This window comes from Neodiprion lecontei, chromosome 5 (genome assembly GCF_021901455.1).
Source record: "Neodiprion lecontei isolate iyNeoLeco1 chromosome 5, iyNeoLeco1.1, whole genome shotgun sequence".
NCBI lineage: Eukaryota > Metazoa > Arthropoda > Insecta > Hymenoptera > Diprionidae > Neodiprion > Neodiprion lecontei.
In genome coordinates this window covers 19,799,215-19,822,767 of record NC_060264.1, presented here as the reverse complement: position 1 = coordinate 19,822,767, position 23,553 = coordinate 19,799,215, and the positions used below count along the sequence as shown (strand labels likewise).

Sequence of the window (23,553 nt, the reverse complement as noted above, 5' to 3'; positions counted from 1 at the left end):
TGAAGCTTAACTAATCGTAAGTCAATCGAGCAGCTGCTCGAAAACAGCACCGCAGGTTTCTTTCTCTCTCGAATTTAGGTACTAGAAGGTTCTGTTCTGCACATTCTGGTCCTTGTTTTTTTTGCAACATTAATTGAAATAGCGAAATTTTCAATATTCACTTAATGACAATATGGTTTTACTTGAAATTTGTATTTCTGTCCGCATTTATTTTCAGATTGAAGCCTGCTTGCCGTGTAACGATCCACTTAGGATCCTTAATGTGGCCGTAATTAGGGCAATATGGCGTCGAGATGGGTAATCAGCTGATCGTTTTCCGTCAATTCAACGAATATCGAGCCATACAAAATATCCGGCAAAGCAGTTGGATTTTCATTTTATAAAATTAAGCTAATGTAGGGTAAAATATGGCGTAGAAATCTACTTTTATAATTAAATACGAGCCAGTTCATCCTGTATATTTACTGCGACAAGATGGCGTATTTCGAGTTTAAGTATTCCAAATTCCAGTAATACTACTTCGTTGCGTAAACACCTACTCAAGTGAAGATTATTGAGCGAAAAAGGAGATTAAATCGCGTTATTAAGCCGTGATCATCTGCTGAGCGTGTTTTTACCTTTTATCGATGTCGAATCGTCATGGCGCCATTTACGGTATCCTGTTTCTGACTCCTCGGTCTCCTCCATCTGCTCTCTTTCCTGCTTTTAGCCAGAACCTTATTGACGTCATCGTCTGTTCAGGACCGATCCACCTTTAACCAAAATTACTGATTACGAATCTAAATTCTAACGTTATTACTGTGTGAGCGGAGTACTCATATAACCTCGAAAAACTTTGTCATTAATTTGAATTGCAGGTATTTCTTTGATTGAGAAAGTTCGAATGAATTAGGTAGGAAATCCGTAGGTGAATTAAAATTAGAAGTGATTTCTCTCCGAATCGATATCGTTAAAAGCAATTTTCCAAAATAACGTATTAATAGAATGAATTTATCGTTGCGACGGTTTTTTACATTTTTTTCCCTCCCTCTCCATGGCTACGATTATGTCGATAGGACATTTCTGCTGATAATATCGATGTTCTGATTCAAAATGTTTTTTTTTATTATAACACAGTTGTAGCACTATAGTCGACTCGTTAGAATTTTTATATGTATAAAAGTATTTCTTCGCATCAAATGTCAATTACACACGAGACGTTGGTTAACTTGAAATATAACCTTACAACAGTTTGAATTAATATTGTACTGGCACTATCAACCCAAGTAGTTGCCAAACCTTCTATTTTATTTTGTTTTTTATGTTTTGTTAATAAACAGCCTGAAGATAGCTGGCTAGGCCCAGCCTAAACGTCATTTCCCAAAATATTGATTGTCCTTTCTCTGACCTTTCCCGCCGAAAACTTGAAACATTCAACCTCAACGATCACGAATTTCAAACAAACTGAGGTTCACGATATGACCTAAGAGTTTAAAGAAGTACAGATATTTTCGCAATAATTTACAGGAATTTTCTGTTGTGGTGTAAAAGACACTTTTTATCGTTTGCTTTCTATGTTACCCCATTATATATAGATTGGATGCGATTTTATTGACTTCAGGAGTCTTCGCAATATACTTTGATGATTTTCCAGGAGTTTTTTTTTTCGCTTCAATGATATGTCATATAACAATTCTCAATATTTTACGTTTTCTTTGAGAAAATTTAATGAGAAGCACCAAAAGTTTGCAATTGGAGTACATGCAGTTGATCAAAACATACTGGTTTCTTAATCGTTAAAAATCAACAAAGATGAATCGACATTATGAGTGACTGAAAACTATCAGGCACAAATTAAAATTCACTTGAATCAACATCAAAATACCAACACCTAATTAAGAAACAACTGAAACCAACTTAAATATGACCGTACAAGTGAAAATGAATGTTTGTATATTAGAGGAACCCCCGTTGAGCATAGATTTCCCGGTAAAACAGAGTAAGAACCTCTGGAAAACAGAACAGTTGAAACTGTTTCGAGAAGAGGTCATACGGCCGATTTAAGAGTATTACGAGATCAGGTACAATTTTTTCTCAAATCTTCATACCAATTTAGAATTTTTTTATGAAATAATCGTACTATCCTCAGCCATGGTTGAATAAATATCCGGGAAATATTAAATCAATTTATTTCGCTACGAGACGAGCTTCGAAGTTGTATTCTACAAATTATTCGATTATTAATACGTATGACAATTTATCGGTCCTAACCAAGTAGAGCCCTTTCTAATATCTTCACGATTACATCGTAGCAACATTCAAATCGAACCGACTCTTTACCGTAAAAATGGCATGGATTCCCGTATTTGAATACTCTTACAAATCGATCACGTTACCCAGTGCTCAGTACACCCTAAACGATAGTTAGACGCAAGTCCGTTCCGCGAGTCAACGAGTCGGAATATGCTCTTGGACGGCGATGGCGCGTCAGACATTCCCCGAGCTGTCTCGGTATGAGAATATGAGAGTTTTCGTCCAAAACCGGTGCGGCGAGCTGGGCTCTCGGCTCAACAGGTTTGTGACGGCACGAAGTCCCTGCAGCGGGGTGGAGGATCGGCGACGCCGCGGCGTCGATTTCGCCCGGAGTTCCGAGCGGCGAGACGCGAGAACCGCGGCGACAAGGACGCCGCCTCCAGGGGGCCGGGGGCCGAGAATAATGACAGCGCGAGACAAGGACGCGGATAAATGCGCGGCGCCGCTCTGGCGTCCCATTCATGCTTTTTACTCGTTAGGAGAGAGCCGCTGCCGAGCTGTGCTGCCTGCAGGACTCGATGCCGTCGCCCGGCCTTATCTGAACAATGAGTCGCAAGCTGCTGCACCGGACCAGTTAAGGATCGCAGCGATTTCCTCTTCCCTCTCCTCCCCCCACTACCGTCGTTCGCTTTTCCCGCCACTGCACTATGCGCTGTGAAACATGCGGAATACAGTAGATACTCGAGAATCGCGATTCGAGTATAGGTTATGTTGGGAGTGACTAAGGTGTTTTGAGTGCGGAGTCACGTGGACGATTTAAAAGTTTCCACGAGATTCGAGCCTGTTTTTTCGTAAGATGTCGGTTCCGTTGGAATGCTTTGGTGATATGATCGCTCGGATGTTAGGAAGTATACGTTGGTCAGCTAAGATCGATAAATTGTCACATGAGTTCACAATCGAGTAGTTTGGAAAACATAACCTTAACACCCGTCTCGCGAATATATAAATAGATTGAAAATCTGTACGATATTTCTTCAACCCTAGTTGAGTGGAGTGTATCTTCTGACAACAGCACGATCATTTTATAAAAAATTCGATATTGATTCCAATTTTTGAGGGAAAGTAAAACCCTTATTTTAACTATTGTTAGCGCTCTCGCATCGCTGACGTTAAAATGTTGCGGATGGTGCAAATGAAAAAGGGATGCCCAAAAGTTTTGTTTTTGCTATGGGAGAATAAAGTCATAAAGTATGGTATATTCCTACAAGTGGTAATCCGGTAACGAGAATACATTTTTTGGATATTTGTGTTCCACAATTGCATGCAGAATTGCTTTATCCGCAACTTCTTCAGGTCAACGATGCAGGCTTTACTTATAGCCAAAATATCAGACATTTCACTTGGTCAGAAAAGATTGATTATGTTTGAAATGGCTCATAATTATTTCCGTTCGATAGTGGGCATGTTGTTTCATTCGTGGTCACCGTCATTGGCACAAACAACACTGTTTGATATTTCTTGCCTGGTTTTCTTCTATTTTCCTAACTCTTGATTTAAACGTTCGTGCCGGTTTGTCCTCAAAGGGGGGATGAATGATTTAACGTCTCTTCGGACGATTTAATATTCCTTCAAAAGCATGCCTCAGGCGATTCGATGTTTTTTACCACCCATATGTTGTAAACACCTAGCTATTTGCAACGGGTGCATTTGATGGACGGAATTCTCAGTCTTTAGGACTCCGAAGGTGAAATCATACTTCAGTTGTTTTTGTTGCTATACAGATTCGCCCGAAATGACACTTCTTCGCTAACGAGAGACGGTAACGATTCTAGAGCCAAAATTATAATCCAAGCGTGTGTGAACGGTCACCATGTTTATTTTGCGCTGAAGGTTAAGTGCGCCTCTCGAAATTCGCGGCAACGATCTTTTTTATCAATTTATATACCAAAGGCTGTAACATCGTCGCACCTTATTTCACGCCAAATATTTTCATCTGTAGTAAACACATTCTCATTTTTGAATATTCAATATTACATAACAACGAAATTCGCTTCTGAAAGTTTCTGATGAGAAACGATGAGATGATGCCGTGAGTAATATGTTGTAAAAGCACAAGTCCCTAAAAATCCAAGAAGCTCTCTATCTGGATGTAATTTACCTGTGGTAAAAAATTTGTTTCGTTCTTTTGATTCCCGGTATTTTGTAGGATACCCGACTACTCGGCAGATGATGGATGAAAAAAAGTTAAAACAAAACGCACGAGCAAAACGTGAAATACGTTGGACTTTAGCTTCCATTCAAGATCGGCTCGTTATAGTTTCGATCCTCAGAACGGACGACGAGACGAGCATTGAGCTGCAACGCCGTTTATACGCCGGGCGACACTGGATCGCTGGATTGATGGCAGATTGATTGATATTCCAACGCCGTGTAACCTGTCGACCGAGGATGCGACGCGATGTCCACTTCCAGTCCGCCATTCCCGTTTCATTCCTGTGTGGGTGTGTTTCTGCTTACAGGGTGTTCCGTTTCAGTAAAACCACTCTGACTTTTCCGCAACTTAACCTAGCTTGCGAATGAAATTCTTTCAGGTGCATAAAATCTATAAGTTAAGATTCTCGTGAGTAAAATGAAGTAGCTTTTTAAATGAGTGAAAGAATTGATTCAAATCCCATATTTCACATCTGAAACCCGGTGAACATATACCCAAATGTTAATTTGACCCCGCAGCAAACAATTAACGAGCTCTTCAATCCTGCCCATAAAAGTATGATTGTTGTCAATGTTCAAATTATGTTTCCATAGTTCCTGCTTCATCATATTTACAAACTAAGGTTTAAGTTGTGAAAAACACCGGCTGAATTATTCTGTGATGATCCTGCATTTGAATGTAGGACCACCACATTTTTCATGTAGAGAGCGTTCTATAATTTTAGAATACTTCGTTTTCGAGATGGTTCTGGGTATTGTTAGTAATTAAAACACCATGTATATTTTTCAAACGATACAGTGATGATCTCAATAAGCTTCGCTACCATTGTAGATGATGGTTACAAAATGTTCAGTTAGATTTGGTCTACCAATTACGATTTTTTAAAACCCACGAAAGTGGGGGAAATCTGTTTCAAAACTATCCTCATGAATTCAATTAACCAAAAGTGACGTTATTTATGATTAAATACACCTGGCCCTCGCGTTTCGTTCCTTTCGAAGACCATCTAGATGCCTTTCCAACTGTCTTAGCTTGCGGAATATTTCTTTCGTTTGTTAAAAAATGGAGTTGGAAATAGACACCGTGTGTATGCCTGCACGCATGGCGACATGCCGTTTCGCCGTTTTGTGTTCCAGGACTTAAAAGGCCTGACTCTGAAGGAACCTGCTGTAATGCTCCACATGACCACGGACAAAGATTTGCACTGCAGCCTCTTTCCTCTCGATCCTTTCGAACAATTACGGGTTTTTAGCATCATTAAATGATTTTGATGAACTACGTCGCGGTATTAAGCGATGATGGCGAAAAGTTAGTCAAATGAGTTTCCAGACGGTTTGTGAAGATAGAAAAAAGCGCAAAAAATTGGTTTCACCCTTTTTCGGAATGGTCCCATGAATTTGCAACCGTGTTTCGCAACCGCGAGATGAAAACGAATCTATACCAGCAAACGTTTTGTACTCTCTTTCCCTTTGTTTTCGAGTGAATTTTCAACGGTTCAGATTCACTTTCAAGGATATAGAGATTGTATTGATGATTCCAAACCACGATAGCTTATTCATAGATACTTGAAATCGCAGTCACTTCTATTTTATAGACAGCACGAAGTATTGGCATATTGCTATAAATATACACGAATCTGGCAACCTAGATTTGTTTAATTAACTGACAGATATCCGATCGCTGAGCATTAAGATTGGTGTTACTAATCTCAATATAGAAATACGCGGAACAGAATTTCACTGAGCGAGAGCAAAAAAAAAACACACGTGTAACATCGAATATTATTAGTAGATTCAGAAATTTGGATTTTTTGTAAACTCTTTCCAAATTGTCAGAGGAATTTCGAGCTCCTACAGAAAATCGGAACTATACCGAACGTCAAATTGATGCATTATATGAAACGTGGAAATAATCATTGGGTGTGATACCAATTATGAGCACCTGGCTATTTAAAGAACGTGAAACAGTTGAATGAAAGGAAAAATATTCGGGAGACAGTTTCCTGATTTCGGAAAGAATTTACAGCCTAGGATTGCGTCTTAACTTGATAACTACAAATTCTAGGTCTCATAGATTCGAATTGCATCGCTTCTCTTGTCCTGAAAAAGCAAGAAACGAGGGTGAAACCGAATAATGGCGATAACGAAGTTGAAAATAGTGATTATGTGACTGGCTGATTGACCGAAGGAATGAGTGAATGAACGAATTACGAGGAGTAAAAGACTTAACCTGGAACCAGGGAACCCAGAATGACTCAAGTGACTGATGTCACAAATGACTTCATCATAGCGATTTCCGTCAGTAGTAAAGAACGGGTGACTGCAGCGAATGATCACGCGGTATACCCGGAACTATGGAATTAAAAATAATTCGCGGCTAGACGTGCAAATATGGTGTAGATTACTTTAGCGAGAATTCATGTAGCTGTTCAATTGAGTTTGCGGTACTGAGTTCGTTTTACAGCCACATCCTGATCCTTACGTCCTCCCATTTTTTAAATAAACTCTTATACTTCAATGCCGATAGCAGAAAATCCTTATCCACTTTTAATCCTTATTAGAGAACCTCGGAGAAATTTCTTTTTTTTTAAATAGTGCTTTTGTTTGAATTGAATTTCAAATAATTTTTATTTAAGAATAAAAAGTTGAATTTTTGGGAAACGGAATACATTGTACAATTTCCACTCACTACTTTCGGAAAAACCACAATTCATATTACGAGATCTTCGTAACGAAGATCTGACAAAATTCTTTAAAATCAAAATTTGATAGTAAGGTCAAATAAAAAAAAAAAAGCTTCAACAAAGTCGAAGAGCATGAGGATCACTGGCAGACTGAACTAAACTAAATGACCCATACAAATAGAGATATACACACACGACCATGCCGAAACAAAATTAGCACCGTTGATTAAATTGGCCTGTTCGAAATACTAACATTTTTTGCCTCCTCGTCTCGTCCGTGTTACTTTAAGCACCCAGTTTCTCAATTTTCCATATTCCTGTTGCCCCGATGTTCTATTCTTACGTTTCTTTATTTATTCGATTTCTGAACAAATCTGATGATGCGAAACTAGAAAAATGATTAAATTATTTGTGTGTTTAAAGTAAGTCAGAGTTCAGTTGATTTCTGGTACCGTTGAGTGATTTTTTCTTAATAACTATTTCTATAAAAAATTATTCATAACTAGATATTCTTTGTGTCAAGAGTAATTTTTTTCAACCTCTTCTCACTTAAGATGAACTTTGTGCTATAAAATGAAAGCATAACAAGCTAGAAGGGTTACATGCGCTTTGATATTTGTGTAACTTACGTAAAGAAATCAGCTGATTTCTTTGTTCGACGCCATTTTGCTTCGCCACGTCCGTATTGCGGAAGTGTTGAAATGATTTAAAATACCTTATAAAAGCAAAGAAATTTGTGGCAAAGAACTCTAAGAATTTGCAAAATTATTGATTTTTTTTCGCAGTTCTACAATTTTGTCGCAAATTTTTTCCCTCTCAAATGTTTTCAAATAAATAATTAAGAATTTGAGACGTACGTGATTTTTCCACTCGACGTCACTGTGATTATTTTCCTTCGTGTTTGTTGTTCTCGAGTTCTGATAAGCGTATAGTGGAACGTTGTTCCACGAAAGAGAATCTACATATATGTATGTGTAGACTATAGTTAGGTATGCATAGCACTCGGTGTTTTTCTGAATCGTGAGTAATATTCTACTGTATATACACATACATACGTGCATACATAATGTAAATAGGAAGAGCCAAGGACTAAGTCAGGTGGATTGAATTGGTTTCGTAATGTGTTGTCAAAGCCTGGACGCAAACACGTCTACAATACATCCACGGAGAAGTTGAAAAGCAAATACTGAAAGCGAGATTGTGCCGTTCTAGGCTTAGAAAATGCACTTTTAACGCGTCGAGAAACGAGGATTACCGTACACCGTATATCCGTTGCAACCCTGTGGTCAATAATTATTATACTAATTATTATACTATAATTATGTTAAAGAAAAATATCCTTACCTACGACCGTTACGTAAATTATTTCCAAGTATTTCACTGACGACAATTTAATTTCCCTCAATTATGCAATCACCGTTTCAGAATATTAACTACACATTCATCGTGTAGTAGTCACAAGGTAGACACTGAGGAGTCATTTATACACATTATATGTACATTCTTAACATAACCTGCAACAACGGAGTGTATACCTGTAATTAATATTGACTCAACATCATGGAGACTTATTTTTGATTCTATTCACTTTGGTTTGTCATCTCAATTTGTTTTTTTTTCAAGATACCATGCTTATGGAACATGTTTCGAGGTGGATGCAGAGCGAAAATTTTGGGACACCGGAACAAAGTAGTGAGCGAAAACGCCTGTCGAGCAAGAATCGCATTCAAATAATATCGCGGGTCACCGATCGAACTATAAATATCGATTATGATTTGTTGCTATGTAGTGCAAAAGCGGCGATCAACGTCCGACGAGACTAAGGTGCCTGGCATTAGCAGCAAGTATCCGGATGCCACGTGCAACGTGCGTTGACAGAGAACTTTGAACAGGCAATACATTATGTATGCGGACTCGCAGGCTTCATCAGTGACATATGACGGCTAGGAATGTCGCCATATATACAGGTATGCGTATTACCCTACAGATGTTTATACGCACGTATAATATTCGGTATGTGTCATGGCGCGAGTCTGCGCAGAGGTTCGGTACAAAATGGACAACCTTTGAAAAGTCATACCGGAATATTCCGGCGGCGAAGAGATTTGTAGGATAAATTTTATGGTTATGGAAGGGGAGGAATGTCCTTGTTTGATTTCGATATTTTTTTTTTTTCTACAACTTACAATAGCGGAAATTTTACATCTCTATATTCTTCTTGTAGCCAGCCTCGAGACGAATTCAACGACACCAAGATCGTCGATTTTGGTCCGTCCGTTCGGAGGATATTCGATTTGAAAGCACGCTTCGTGCGCGATTACCGCGCTACTTGAGCAAGCGAAGCGAGCCTAGCGCTAATCCCGAACTTCAGAGTGAAATATCTCGCGAATCGTTTGTCCGAAATCGGCAAACTTGGAATCGTTCGATTCCTCTTGACGTTACTTATACACTGTGGAAATTGAAAAATTGGTGAACCTATTAAACAATACCGACATTTTGAATACCCCAAAAATAGCACTACAAACGGTAAAATCAAAAGCGTTATATTTTCCTGGTATTAAAACCATTTAACATGTAGGAAAAATCATTTCTTTGTTCTCCACGTTTTTTACAGTTTCCGATATATTTTACCAGCTTGTTTGAAACGAGACACCCTGTAGACGGATTGAAATTTATACATGTATAATATACATATATACGTAGGGTATGCCGCAGGTAGGTATAGACGAATTGATTGGACAAGTCGAAATATTGTGATTGATTTATATCCTCTCATCCCCATAAGCATACACCTACCTACTTACTGTCGTTCAATTGTTGCCCATTAGATTAACGCATGCCTATGAATGTTCCACAAAACCTGTTCTGTTCCGTTAGGTTTGAACGCGTATATCATACACGCACTCACTCACATACAATTTTGTTGCACGGTGGAATAGACGTCTAAGAATAATATCGGGCCTGTCAATAGACGCATAAATATATTTATATTATACTTTTCACGACGTGAATTAATTCCCATGCTGCAAAAAGTGATTTCTTTTCTCATTGTCAGTCATGATTTTATGCACTGTCCGTGATGCAGATTGAAATATTTTTTCCCGCGAGTAAAGATTTAGCTATCCAGTTCGCAGAATACTGACAAATAGTATGTTTGGGAAATTAAATTTGAGAACAATGAAGAAAATTTTCGCGACGAATAATAAGTAGTAAATTAGAACGGTGTTATTCAATCAATTCATTTCTATAATGTCACTACAAAGGTTCAGAACTTTTCTTTATTTCGTCTGGAGATGTCGTCTTTATTTGGTAGTTAATATTTAAAAAAAACGTTTTTCTTCAAAAATATTGTTTCTCAAAATCTTTTAATTTTATTATCGGAAATACAGATTTCCAAAGTAACATACGAATTTGAGACAAATATAACGAAATTGTCTCCAGTGTATTTAATTGAATTGCCGATAAATTAGTTAGTTAGTAAGTTTAGGAAAGTGGATTTTTAACAAGAAATGGTAGATTCTCAAGTGCGTACTTATGGTAGTTTTATTGTTTTCTGATAATTGCACCGATATCTCTTCAGAGAAAATACCGCTGGAATTTCTAGGAATTGATTTCGGATCGATAAATTTCTAGTTGACTTCTTGGAGGCCTCTTTACAATACGGTGAAAGTTTGCGTTCGTGAATACGACTTTTGTCCATTGCTTGAAATCGTTTCGATGTATTATGAACAATCTTCGATGAATATAGAACCAGGTATAAAGCTGATCTCATTATCAGCCTAGAGAGCTCAGAATCACTGACGGCTAGTTGTCTGACTCGACCCATATCCCAGAACGACGTATTTTCATTTCCGAGAAGAATACGACGCTTAACGACTGCTAACGAAACTAGGAATTAGTCAGAAATGTATTACAGAGTTCCTAAGGAAATAATAAACACAAAACTGTCCAGCGTAATTACGTGTAAGTTTTGAGAAACACGAGAATTGTCGTATCTTCGATGTTAATTTTTCAAAAAATAATTTTGATTTTTTCAGCAGGCTTGGTTATTTGGTAGAATTTTTTTTTGCATGCGTCAATTCAAGATTTAAAATTTTTTTCGTCTCCAAAATACTAATAAACGAATAAATTAAACAGACATCTTACACAAATCTGTCATATCGTCACGGAATATTAACTTCAAGATCATATTGATAAACATTATTGAATTATGAATTTTTTTCTAGCAATTATAATGAATACGTAAAAATACGTAAGTAATCCCCGAACAAAAAGTTTCACCTGTGGGGATTTTTCTAAAATAATAATCGAAATCAACCATAGTAAAAAAAATCTATATATTGATACTAATTAACTGTAATTTAGAGGCAACAATACTATTTGCTATATAAATAGCTACTAACATGCACATATTAATTACTATAGTTACGGATTACACATAAAGTGAGTATTAACTGAGTGCGATCAATATTTGTGCATCATTTTCCAAGATTGTATAATGTTTAGTTGACAGAAATACGATTAAATCGGCAAAAACGATGCTGAAATGATTTTAAAATCGTTTCCTCCCTTCAACCCTATTTTTTTTTTTTTTGTATAGTTGATAATTACTAAGAGCGCAGTATTGAATGATTACAAATCCGCAAGGTAAATAATACCCTCAAATATGAATTTTCTAGTCCTATTCTTCGATAAATCCTATTTAGTTGAAACTTGTCGATTCTACCTTACTAATTATGCATAGTTAATAAACGTACAGTGATGTCAATTGAAATCTCAAAGCTTAAATTCATCACCGATCACCATGAAAAATACATCCGGTGTAACTAGATTCGCCTATCCACTGTTATGAGTCAGGAACAGAACAATTACCGACTAGTGATAGAAAAATTTCTTCCACTAATTAAATATCTTCTCATCATACCTACAGTTAAACGTTAAACGTGAATCACAGTGATCGTAACCGTCAATAAACATCAGTTGGCAAGCTACTGAAAACGATGAGTGATCAATGAATAAGTATAAGAAAATATTCACCATCTCAATACGGTTGATGCCTAATCGAATAAACCCAACGTCATTCGCGATGTACATAAAAAGACTGGATAAACGAATTAGTTACACCTTAAGCTTCAGAATCTACAGATGTACGTAACATAACTACTATATGTGACCACATATATACATTCATTTCTCGAGGGGAAATGTTGTGAGAGGTAGGGAGGGGGAAAGGAAGAAGGGGGTTCCGTATTGATCACTCCTCTGACTCCACTCCACTCCTGCACACATAACATAGCCAGCCTCTCGCAATTAGATGAGAGAAACGCGCGGGGTACCTGGAGGGAGGGGGGGGGGGGGGGGGGGGGGGGTTACCGGAGGGAAGGGAAGAGTTGGCAAAGAGCGGTGCACAGAGGGATAAAGGACGCGGGGAGATGAGCAGGGAGGAAAAGGGTATTCAGAGGTAAAGTTTAGCTTCCAGGCAGCCTCAGGGTTCCTGGTATCTCTGCGCAGGACGTACATGACGTATATATAAGCTTCTCTGTCTCCGATCCACCGTTTGTATCAGTGTGTATCTATAGATCCTGCTCATGTATGCGTATTCATCCGTGTAACAGGTCACGTCTATGTTCCAATATATATATATATATATATATATATATATATATGTATCACTTTTCCAGGAAACATTTACGTTGGTTATACGCAGAATTGAACGGAGGTGGATGCATGATGGTGAAAGATTGTTACTGCCTGGGACTTGTACAAGTGAGCAGATGAAAGCCTGCAGGGATGTCGGACAGCGGTGAGGGCGACATACCTGCCATGTGTTATACGCATTATATGCATGCATGTATGGATATTATACGACGTATGTATGATAACGGATTGGTATTTGTACGTAAATCATAGCCAGGTCCCAAAATGCTTGTACGACCCTTGCAGAAAAAGAGTAATTAAAACGCGGAAACATTGTATTTGGAACTCATTGGAACGATAGAAGTTTGATTAGTTTTACAATACTTTCCAATTGTTCCCAAATGTCACTTTATCCTGTCTTTAGTTTTTTGTTTTTGTAGTGGTACAACCTATCAGCTTAAAATAATCCACCAAAAGATAGTAAGGATTTGCCTTAACAGAATTCGGTGGTATTCTATGAGAGCTAATAGTAAACTATCGGAATCTAGACTAACCTTACCTAACTTGTTGAAGAATCGGTGAAATGAGAAGTTCATGCAAAAAACAACGAATTCATTATTAAACTTCAATAGTAGTGCTTACATTACAACAGGCAAGTTTAGTGACTTTGATAGTTGTAAAGAACACTATTGACATGCACTGTAATTATACGTTGAGAAAAATATCTATCGCGCAATACTTGTATTTTAACTAAAGATTTCAGTGCGATTTGGTGACAACTATTCAACGTTGTTGAATCAACTATTTTATAGTAATTTCCACTGCTTATATGCAGAATACGCAATATTTACCATAGCAAATAATCAATCTCCCCATGCGTAAAAATTGTAAAATCAACTACACGAATAGTCAGACTAATTTATATGAATAGTCGTATGAACTATGCCTTGCTAGTTCACATTTCTATTATATCAGAACAGCGCAAAACCCAAATATTAGGCTATGATAGTAAGACTAAGCTCTATTCATTCGCACTATCGGAGCACCAGTAAATTTTATCATTATTACAATCAATCCTAGAAGAGGTATTATCAACTTAATTACTGCACGTGGAAAGTCACTATTGAATTCTACATGTAATAATATACCTACAATCTTCCTGCGACTTTATCTGGCAAGACAATTCCAGCACCCTTTCAGAACAAGCCAAGACCCAGTCGTGGGGTATTTGCTTTGGGTCAGACGGATTTAGAGTGGCTGCTTCCGTTGAGCATATAGACACAGTAGTATAAATTTTAATCAATTCGAAGAAGGAAATGTCAATAAAACTAAGCAATAAAAATGTTTTGCATTGGTTTTCTGCCGATGATGAGTTCATATAGGCGACGACGTAATACTTTACTATTTGCATCCCGATGGTCATCAACTACTCACCAAACAATAATTTACTCGTACTGGTATTCCGGTAACAAATTATATTCATGAGACTATGACTCGGCATTAATATTTTAGTAATGAATCCCAGGAATATTCGCATAGCAAATTTTTTTACAAGGGTAAAGGAAAAAATTCGGAGTGATGATGCATGGGATAAATATTTGTTCATTTTTCATTTCTTTATCTCCTTATACGCAAGCGCATACGAAATATGGCTTTTATTCGATAAATATGACGATGATCATTTTTTTTTATATGGTTGATCATTACACTTGGATGAACCACACGAAATCAATGTTTTATTTAGTCTGTTATAGGAACAGAAATTAGTTGTTCGCCAGCAGCAGTGATGCAAAAATAGTTGATACTCATAGTAAAACCAACTATTCCACATTTCTGTCGGGGCAATATTTGAAACTTTCAACAACTTGAGCAGTATTATCAAAAATATCAAAGATATTCAGGGTATGAAAATAATTCTCAATTAGATAAGATATGGAAAATAATCTGCAGCTGTAACTAATCTATGAACAATGAAGAAAAGATAGTGAAAATCATTCTGACCATCCTCATTCGGTTATTTTATAGACGATGCGAACTATAATTATCATTCTTATTTAGTCACTCCGAATTTACAATCGAATTTAATTACACGAAGAGAAAAAAAAAAAAAAAATTCGGAAATGCGACAACGGAATGGAACGCGGTCGATTCTTACCGTGAAATAAGTGTATTTCGACATGAAATTTGGCAAGACTCCAAAGTAAACCACCGTCCTCTGACATTCGCTACGGCTATTTCATGCCTAACGTATTCTTATACGTGTGCGAATGTAAATCCGGAGCTTCTACCTATACCTATAAGCTACTACCGGAAATTCCTCCGTTTGCCCTTGTTCTGGTCCCCGGCCAGATCTGCACCGCAGTAATAGTTAACGTATTCAATTTCACCGATGAACCTGAAGAATGAATCGATTTTCCACTATAATTGTAAAAAGAAATTTCTCAATTGATCGAAACAGACGATGAACAAACAAAATAAGTAGTTGACTATAACGTAGCAATTGCGTCGTAATGCGAGTGAATCGTATAAATTTCGAGGAAGTAATAACGGCAATTGAAAATATTAGGGTTGGGTTTTTGCAATCCCGAAATTTTCGAGTACTTACCCAAAATTTTCGGGTTCCTGACCCGCAAGTAATCCATTTCACCCGACCCGACCCAGAGAATTTCAGTACCCGCGGACCCCTACTTGTCAATAATAAAATTATTTCACGATGATTTGCTAATGAAGCAGATGCAAAAGAATTTGAGAGTATATTTTTCGGTCAGTCTCTAGTCTGATTTTATTTTATTGACAATAGAATCTCCACAACTCATAATTCTAGAAGATTAGGAAGATTGTCCTTCAGATTGTTCGAGATTTCGGAAATAACGTAGGTCCGGAAATTTTCGAAAATCTCTGTCCTCTTCAGAAATCCCGGTATTTTTGGAGAAGCGAAGACAGCCGTGACCAAAATTTCAAAAACTCTGCAATTTTTGGCGAACCCGAGATTTTCGAGGAACTCGAAAGTTTTGGATAATCCGAAATTTTCGTATACCCGACCCGAAAGTAATCCATTTTACCCGACCCGACCCGACCCGAAGAATTTCAGTATCCCTAGAATGAAAAAATATATATATGTTGTTAAAAACTGTTTTTGCTTAACGTTTTATCGATACTGAAAATTCAACGATGTTAAATCCTGAAATTGGATATGTGGTACTTAATATATAGAATCGATTTCATTACGCCCTCTGTCCATCTCTTTCTTCCTCTTTCTTTCTCTTATTTGCTACATGCGTGCGGGCAACTGATTTATCAAGGAAAATAACAGAAAAAAAGATGTGCAGTATTTTTTGCGGACGTTCAAGGTTATGTTAATCCTTTAAAAATGAATATAATTTTTTTCATTTCCACGTAATGATCGATGAACTACAATAAGTAAGAGACTAAAGTTCGATACACTTAAAAGTGATCTGTTTTCACGTTGGCTAGAACATGTATGTTTGCAATATCTGATGCTTTCGAACGTTTCATTTCAAATCCGATTCGCTACCGCAAAGTTTTCTTTTGTTTTCTGATCTATGAAATTGCGTGCGAATATAATTTTACGCAACTTCCGGTACTTCTGGGGTTCTTTTACCCTCAGTTTAGCGGTCGTTTATGAAATAAGAGAAATAAACGAGGGGGTTCCGGATGAATGAAAGCGGAGAACGTTTACTGCTGCACAACCTCGACCATTTCAAGACGGAAGCGTACAGCTAATGCTCGCCAGTTCACGAGTTCGTTCCCATTCCATTCATTTATTTATTCATTCATTCAAACTCTTATTCATCGATTTATTTCCTCTCACGGCGAGTTGTGTGCATGTACGTATTAAGAAAAACTGCGTGAAGTTCCTTGGCTCTCGGCTCTCTTATTGGACCGCAGAATATGCCGCGACGATAATCGCACGGCCGATGGAATTCTACTAATGTATAAACGATGAAAACACCAGTATTTCAAACAACCAGTGAAACTGACAGTGAATGAATTCTCACTCTATGGCTTCGCCTTTCAATGTTGTTTGTATCGATAGATCTCGCAATTCAAATCGGAAAAACTCTACCAGACTAAACTAGAAAGACCTGAAAAAAACTAACGATAACCTTAAAATGACTTCAAACTTTTGTCTATCCGTACCTCAAGAAAATGTGAAAATAATATGCTACGTTGTGCAGAATTTTTTTCATTTTCTTTAAAAAAGAATCTTGCTTTGATGAAACATTTTCATGCCTCACCTCAAAGTAACAACCATATTTATTTTATTTTTTTCTAACGAGAACTAAATGATCAAAATTCGAAAAAATAACTTGGCTCTCGCGAATTGCAAATATCCAAACTTTCCTCCGAATTTTGGATATTAATCCGTCGATTTCAGTCTGCGTTTTGAAATAAGTAGATTTTTTTCATACAGTTGATAGTCGGAACAAATTTGCTCCTTCCGTGTAGTTGAAAAAATGTAGATATTGAGATATTCTTCTACTTGCACGTAGTAAGTGCATCGTAGCAAAATGTATAATGCGTCATACGTGAAATGAAATAACTGACTACTCGTGCGCAATTTATATAATGGGTATGAGTGAGCGCACGTAAAGAGCATTAGGAAACGGATAACATTTTTTCTGGAATTCACTTGCACGAATCATATTTCCTTCCATGTTCTTAGACCGTGTGACCTTGATAATTCTTTGATCGGAATTTAAAGAAATGTCAAAAATCAAGGAATACACAATTACGAACAACTAAACAAGTATTTTGTCAAAGTGATTACTGTTAAGCGTATTTTGGCTGCAAACTTTTATCATAACCAAGTACACTGAGAGGTTTCCTATAGAAACTGTAACGGCTTTAGTATTACTTAAAATTAGATTCTGAAATATAGTTTACGATAAAAGCTTGTAATTTTGAATTTAAAAAAATCGTAAACGTTATAGTTTTTTCACCAATACTCGCCATTTTTACGCTATAAAGACTCGTCGTGTGTGATATTTCACAGCCGATAGTATATAGTCGCTTTGAATAATTTTTCTGAAAAACTAGTAACTTTTCAATATTAACATATTTATTAATAATTGCCGATAATTGAATAAATGAAATAAGTGATACTTATTCATTGGGTATAAAGGTTGCGAAGAAAAGGTAGAAAAGAAATACTTCGTGCAATTCACCGACACGTCCGTATTGTTTCCGATTCACCAAAATTGGAAAACTAATTTTCAAAAATTTTATCACCGCATGATCGTAAAATAAATAAATCATGGAAGTACCTGAGTTTGTGTGAATATATAAATAACAATATCGAAGCGGGAGTAAATTTTCCTACCTCTAGACAATCTTTTCCACAAAAATAATGATAAGACAGTAAGAATGCAGTACGTGCCACGCAAACTAATGTCTAAACATTCTCGCTGCTTCCGAGTATTTAACTCTTCCGCACATAAGTACGATACGCGGAGGTACACGGTAATATCTTTGTAGGTTATATAACTGAGAAGGTTGAAAATCAGCAAGGCAGGTAGCTAGCTCCTTTCGGGCGGGAGATGCTACGGCTAAAGTTGAGTATTACCGGTATTACCGGTGGGTAATTAAACTGCACGGTTGTGGACGCTCGGCAGTTCCCGGGTTAAAATATCTCCGGTGTCTAGTTCGCGAAGGGGCCGCGAGGGGCGCGCGGCGCGGCTCCTCTTCTTCTTCTTCCTGATCCCCCTTCTTACTTCTCTCTTTTTCTATGGCGCTTCGGCTCGTTACGGCTCCCTTCGCAGCTATCGCGCGTTGAGCTCGCGAACTCTGTGCGTATATTCTGTATACACACTAAAAGGGCATCGTAACGCGAGTTACAGCCTCAATATGCAGTAAAATAACGATAACCTCACGGCCGGCCTCCCCCACGCCTCAGCTTACGCCTGCGGCACAAACACCCTGCGCAGCCACCGCTCGGCATTCTCATAACACTGTTTTATGCCTCGACTTGTTCCCTTGTACGTACCTAGCCTTACAGTTTGCAGTTTAGGAAAAGCTCGCGACACTCTAACAAAAATGCTCTGCAAAAATATCAAGAAATGGGACAGACGTATGATTTATTCTTTTTTTTCCTCGAATATGATTTGTGGGCTGCTCATTCTGATCCAGAATATCGAAGGACGCCATCTGGTGGTAGAAAATATACACGTATATGATAATACAGTACGCTTATCTGGTCACATCTGATTATTACAGTTGTTTTTCAACGTACATTTCATTCGGTATTAACTCAGCGTAACTACACTACAGTCGAATCACTTGCACGAAGTTTTCTGTCTCTTTGAGTTTTTGCAATTTAGCTAAAACGATCAGCTGTTAATCGAGTTACGACGCCATGTTGATTTAGCCACGTATCTACGCTGCATCTCAAAATCGTCCATCAAACAGTTAACTGATCGTTTATTTTGATGTTAAGCTCTTCATATTGAGTCAAACACTTGTTTGCATATTTTACTTTTGATAAGCAATGATACTTTTGTAATGTTTCCCGACCTTCGTCAGCGATAAGTAGTTGATTTTCGACAAATCATTGTAATTATTAATACTACCTCGACCTCGCAAATTTCGATAACGCGTCGAGATTGTTATGTATGCGAGAACTGCGCAAATTTTTCATCACCTGTTCACACCTATAATGTATCTATACATATAAAATAACATCTCAACATATAAAGCAATTGTTTTGTGTAGTGGATATTATAGTATATACGGTTTCTACTTTTCATCCATTTTCCCTCTATTTTTATCTTAGTTTTCTCTTTCTTCTTAATTGGAGATATTATCAATTATGCCAAAATGACATTGGCAAATATTGGAAGTTGATTCAAATATAAATAGTTTCAGATACTGAAATGAAGTATTTAGTGGTAGGATTTTGTTATTAATTTTTCTTATTGCACGCTTCTTCTTGTTCTTCTTCTTCTTCTTCTTCTTCAGCATCGCCTTATTCTTTTTTAATCAATGCGTACGGGGCTGGCAAAGGAGCAGAGGAGTGGCTACCGAAGAATAGTGACCATCCCATTCGTGGGCAGTTTAAATAGCCGGTCCTCAGGGATTGGGATTCTCGACTCATTATTCCCAGGACCATGTCTACCTGTATCAGACAGAGTCAAACTCATGGGAACGCAGATCCAGGAAAAGTGGAGCGTTACTATCGCTTCAGCGTATTCATTACCATCCATATTATTCCTTATCCACTTCACTACCGCTAATAGTGGATGCTATTATTTATCTTAATACATGTTAGTATTCTCAGTTCCATTTCTCGTTTTCTGTACTCCTACCGATCGCATCGGTTTAATGGTATTGTACTTGACGGAAAAAAACCTCAACGAACACGATCATAGAAATGTCTACTTCAAAATCGACTTAAAAGACAGTTTTTTAAAGGAATGTTGACGGTTTTGTTACACTTTCCTGAATGTAAATGAATAAGTCGTGGAGACATATTTTTTGAATGATCTGAGTGTGTCATATTAGACTGTATTAAAATTACTTACGAATTTAAAAATATCCATCACGTGATAGAAATTATACTAACTGAAAAAAAAAAAAAAAAAATTCATCGACAGTGAAGAGTCCAGGAAAATATCGACCGATTTTAGAAGAATCACTGGTCTATTAACTGCACACTTAGAGACACCTGCACCTTCAACTTAAGTGGACGCACCCCATGAGCCTGAGGGATCGTAGCGGACGCTAACATTATACATACACCCTGGAGTCCCTAACCTTCCTAGAACAGTTCGTAAACACGGCGCGTCTGGTTTGGTGATCACCAGTCACCGTGATGACCGAGGCAGCCCCTAAACCAAAGACCCGGAAAACCACTGCGCTTATACGTTGCATCTGTATATGAATATACAGGGTGATTCAGACAAGTTGAAGAATGTTAGAGGTTACGTCGAGCTAATTTGTTATTACAGTAAAAACGTATTATTCGTTATTACAAGTACCAAGAGAATTCATTACTTTTCGAACAATTGGGATTCTTGGTAAGGACGTGATTGAGGCAATATGACGTTGAAAGGGGTAATCATCTGATCATTTTGGGAAAATTTAACAATTATAAACACATAGAAAACGTGGTGCAGGCTGTCGAACTTTCGTTTTGTGACATCAACTCGGTTTAGGTTGAAATGCGTGACAATAATCCACATTACTAATCAGATACGAGCCAGTTATCTTATACTCTAAATATTCCGGAAAAAGTTGTCAAATCTATATTGTATAATTCACGTTTTGTAAAGAAAATGACCGTCGATGTTTCCATCAGCTTTTCGAAATACACCAACGAAGTTCATTTTTCCAATCTATTTACTACTTCTTTCATAAATGTAATCGTTACCATTTGTCAAGTTCTAAAATTCTTGAACCCGAAAATTCAGTTTTTTGTAACAATATCTCGTTCTTGGCTATTTCACGGGAAAATGTGTCCCTCCGGAATAATTCCACCACGCTTGAATCATCTTGTATAATATTGTACATTATTTACCAGACGATTAAGCGAGCTTAGTAAAATCCTACGGGGATGTCCGGGGTAATTTAGCGCCCAAGGACGTCTCTTCGTTCGTCGCCCGCAGGTAAAATTGCCTTTTCGTTTCAGGTATATCACAGCTTCGAGTTTGGGCAACCGAAATTTTTTGCGCTCCAGGATGCATAAGTCTGGTTGCCTTATATATTTATGTCGCCCGTAGGAATCCCCAATTTTTGGGAATAGTGAAACGGTTTTTCGGAATACCTGCAGTCGCTCTGAAATACGGACGGTCAACTTGAACACGCGTACCTCAGCTTGCATGCGAAATTATAGGTATAATACATGCGTGTGAAATTTCACGAAATGTACAAGTATCTTTGATCGGCGAGAGGTATTTGCGCCTGGTACATATTTGTACGTATATAAGATATTATAGACAGCCATCGATTACGCTTTAAGCAGCTGTACACGTGAAGTAATAAGTCGTGTCAACTACAGCATACAAAAAAACCCCTAACACACGTCCACATATCACATGTCTATGATGCGAAAAAATAGGGAGCCGAATAGTAAGAGAGGAAAACAGGCACAGAAAAGAACTAGAAAATACAAGAGAAAAGAAATCAATTAATGGACGTATTGATGAATGAATTAGCCTCTTAGGGAAGAGATTATAAATAAAGTGGACGAAGTTTTCGGTCGATGCAACTAGCTGAAGCACTTTCAAGCAAGACGATAATCAGCCAAGATAATTATAATGAATAAAAATAACTATGAAACAAATTTTTAACATAAAGAAAAAAATGTTTACTCATTTCCATTGGTTTTACTGATGTACTTAGTTAACAGTTAATAATTATTTAACTATTCATTTCACGACGAAGAATATAGTCCAAAACACTGAAGTGTGATTGGAATCACAGTGACTTTTAGGTCTAGTTCGCAATTCAGGACTTTTAGTATAGACGAATGATCGATTATTCCGGAGGAATACTAACAAATTTTAACAAATGAGCTTACTAATTGATTTCTTTTGTCGTTACTGAGTTTTTTAATGACGGGTTAATGCCTGTTCGGCATTTTACTATTTCACAAGGATTAGTTGGATAATTGCAGAAATCTACACATTAGACAGAATGACCAATACCATTAGTTGAAATCACCAACAACAAATTGCAACTATTTTAGAAAATTAATTTCTTAAACGTCACTTCACATTGATCATATACGTAGCTGTTTGAAGATCGCGAAAATACTATAAATTAATTTCTGTCGGCTATGGGAAATAGTTTTATGTAGTAGAAGCGATTTCAATTTACATGAAAAGGCGGGGTATTTAAAATTCGAGCAATAGATTTTTGCACCCTGAAAGGACAGCACCTTTCGATTTAAGTTGGGTCAGATTATCTCAGTTTGAATTGACCAGCAGGTATGGTCGGCAATAGTTTAAGGTATCCTCGAGACTGGACCAGACAGTCGATTGAGTTCCCGGGGTTCGTTTGTTGTTTTATGATTTAAAACCAGCTCGAGGACCTCGAGGGTCGAAGGACCTGCAATATGAATAATTCTTTCGTGTTTCAGGTGAGTCTACGCGGAACAAGGGACACTCGATCCTTGGTTCTCGGAAGGGGACTCCAGTTACGAAATATCTTATACATGCCTGACAATGTCGTTTAGAAAGAGCAAAATGATTTTTGGAGGTGAGACGAACCTTCTCGATGCAGGATTTAAGGGGGCTGCCCAAGGTCCCCGTAACTCAAACGCGAAAACGGGCATAACGGTCCCATTCTATATACAATTTTGTACAAAAATACTCCAATGTATTTTTATTCGATGGAGAAATAAAGTAATGCCATGAATTCTACGAATTTACTATTGCGATTTCAATATCGTGCTTGATAAAATTAAGTAAATAATCGGTAACTGGCAACCGAAAGCAATAGCTGAAGTGAGAAACATATAAGCATTTACTTTAACTAAAAATATTTAGTAGAAAATATGTTTAATAAACATTGCTGTACACTTGCATTCATCTTTTATTGTCTAGGTGTCCTAAGTGTTAGAAAACGAAACTCTTGGCAGTTATAATTTCTGAACAATTTTGCCCTCGACCAACTTGAATCAATAATAAAATAGTCTGAGATTCTAGTTGCGTTGGTCAGAATTTGATGGGCGTTTTTTCTCTGCTGTTTCATTAGTCTTCTGAACTTTGTATCATTTTTTGTGCTGGTAATGAAAACAAATGGTTTTATAAAAAATTCTCCGATTCGA

General features: G+C 37.4%; 1 protein-coding gene and 1 long non-coding RNA gene across 3 annotated transcripts in view; one reads left to right on the top strand and one right to left on the bottom strand.

Moving 5' to 3' along the window:
• Positions 1–745, bottom strand: part of LOC107227041 — a 39,238-nt gene extending 38,493 nt beyond the window's left edge. The window contains exon 1 of one of the 2 annotated variants that reach the window (XM_046742155.1): positions 618–745. In XM_046742155.1, the coding sequence (XP_046598111.1) occupies positions 618–687 (70 nt within the window). In that variant the 5' untranslated portion in view covers positions 688–745. The remainder of the gene's footprint in view (positions 1–617) is intronic. The other variant, XM_046742156.1, reaches the window with a different exon arrangement.
• Positions 746–3,556: 2,811 nt separating this feature from the next.
• On the top strand, positions 3,557–23,230 carry LOC124294821. Its single transcript, XR_006904752.1, has 6 exons — positions 3,557–4,321; positions 4,439–4,733; positions 8,751–8,819; positions 8,917–9,094; positions 12,809–12,996; positions 22,864–23,230. It is a non-coding gene; the product is annotated as an uncharacterized LOC124294821 (long non-coding RNA).
• Positions 23,231–23,553: the final 323 nt, after the last annotated feature.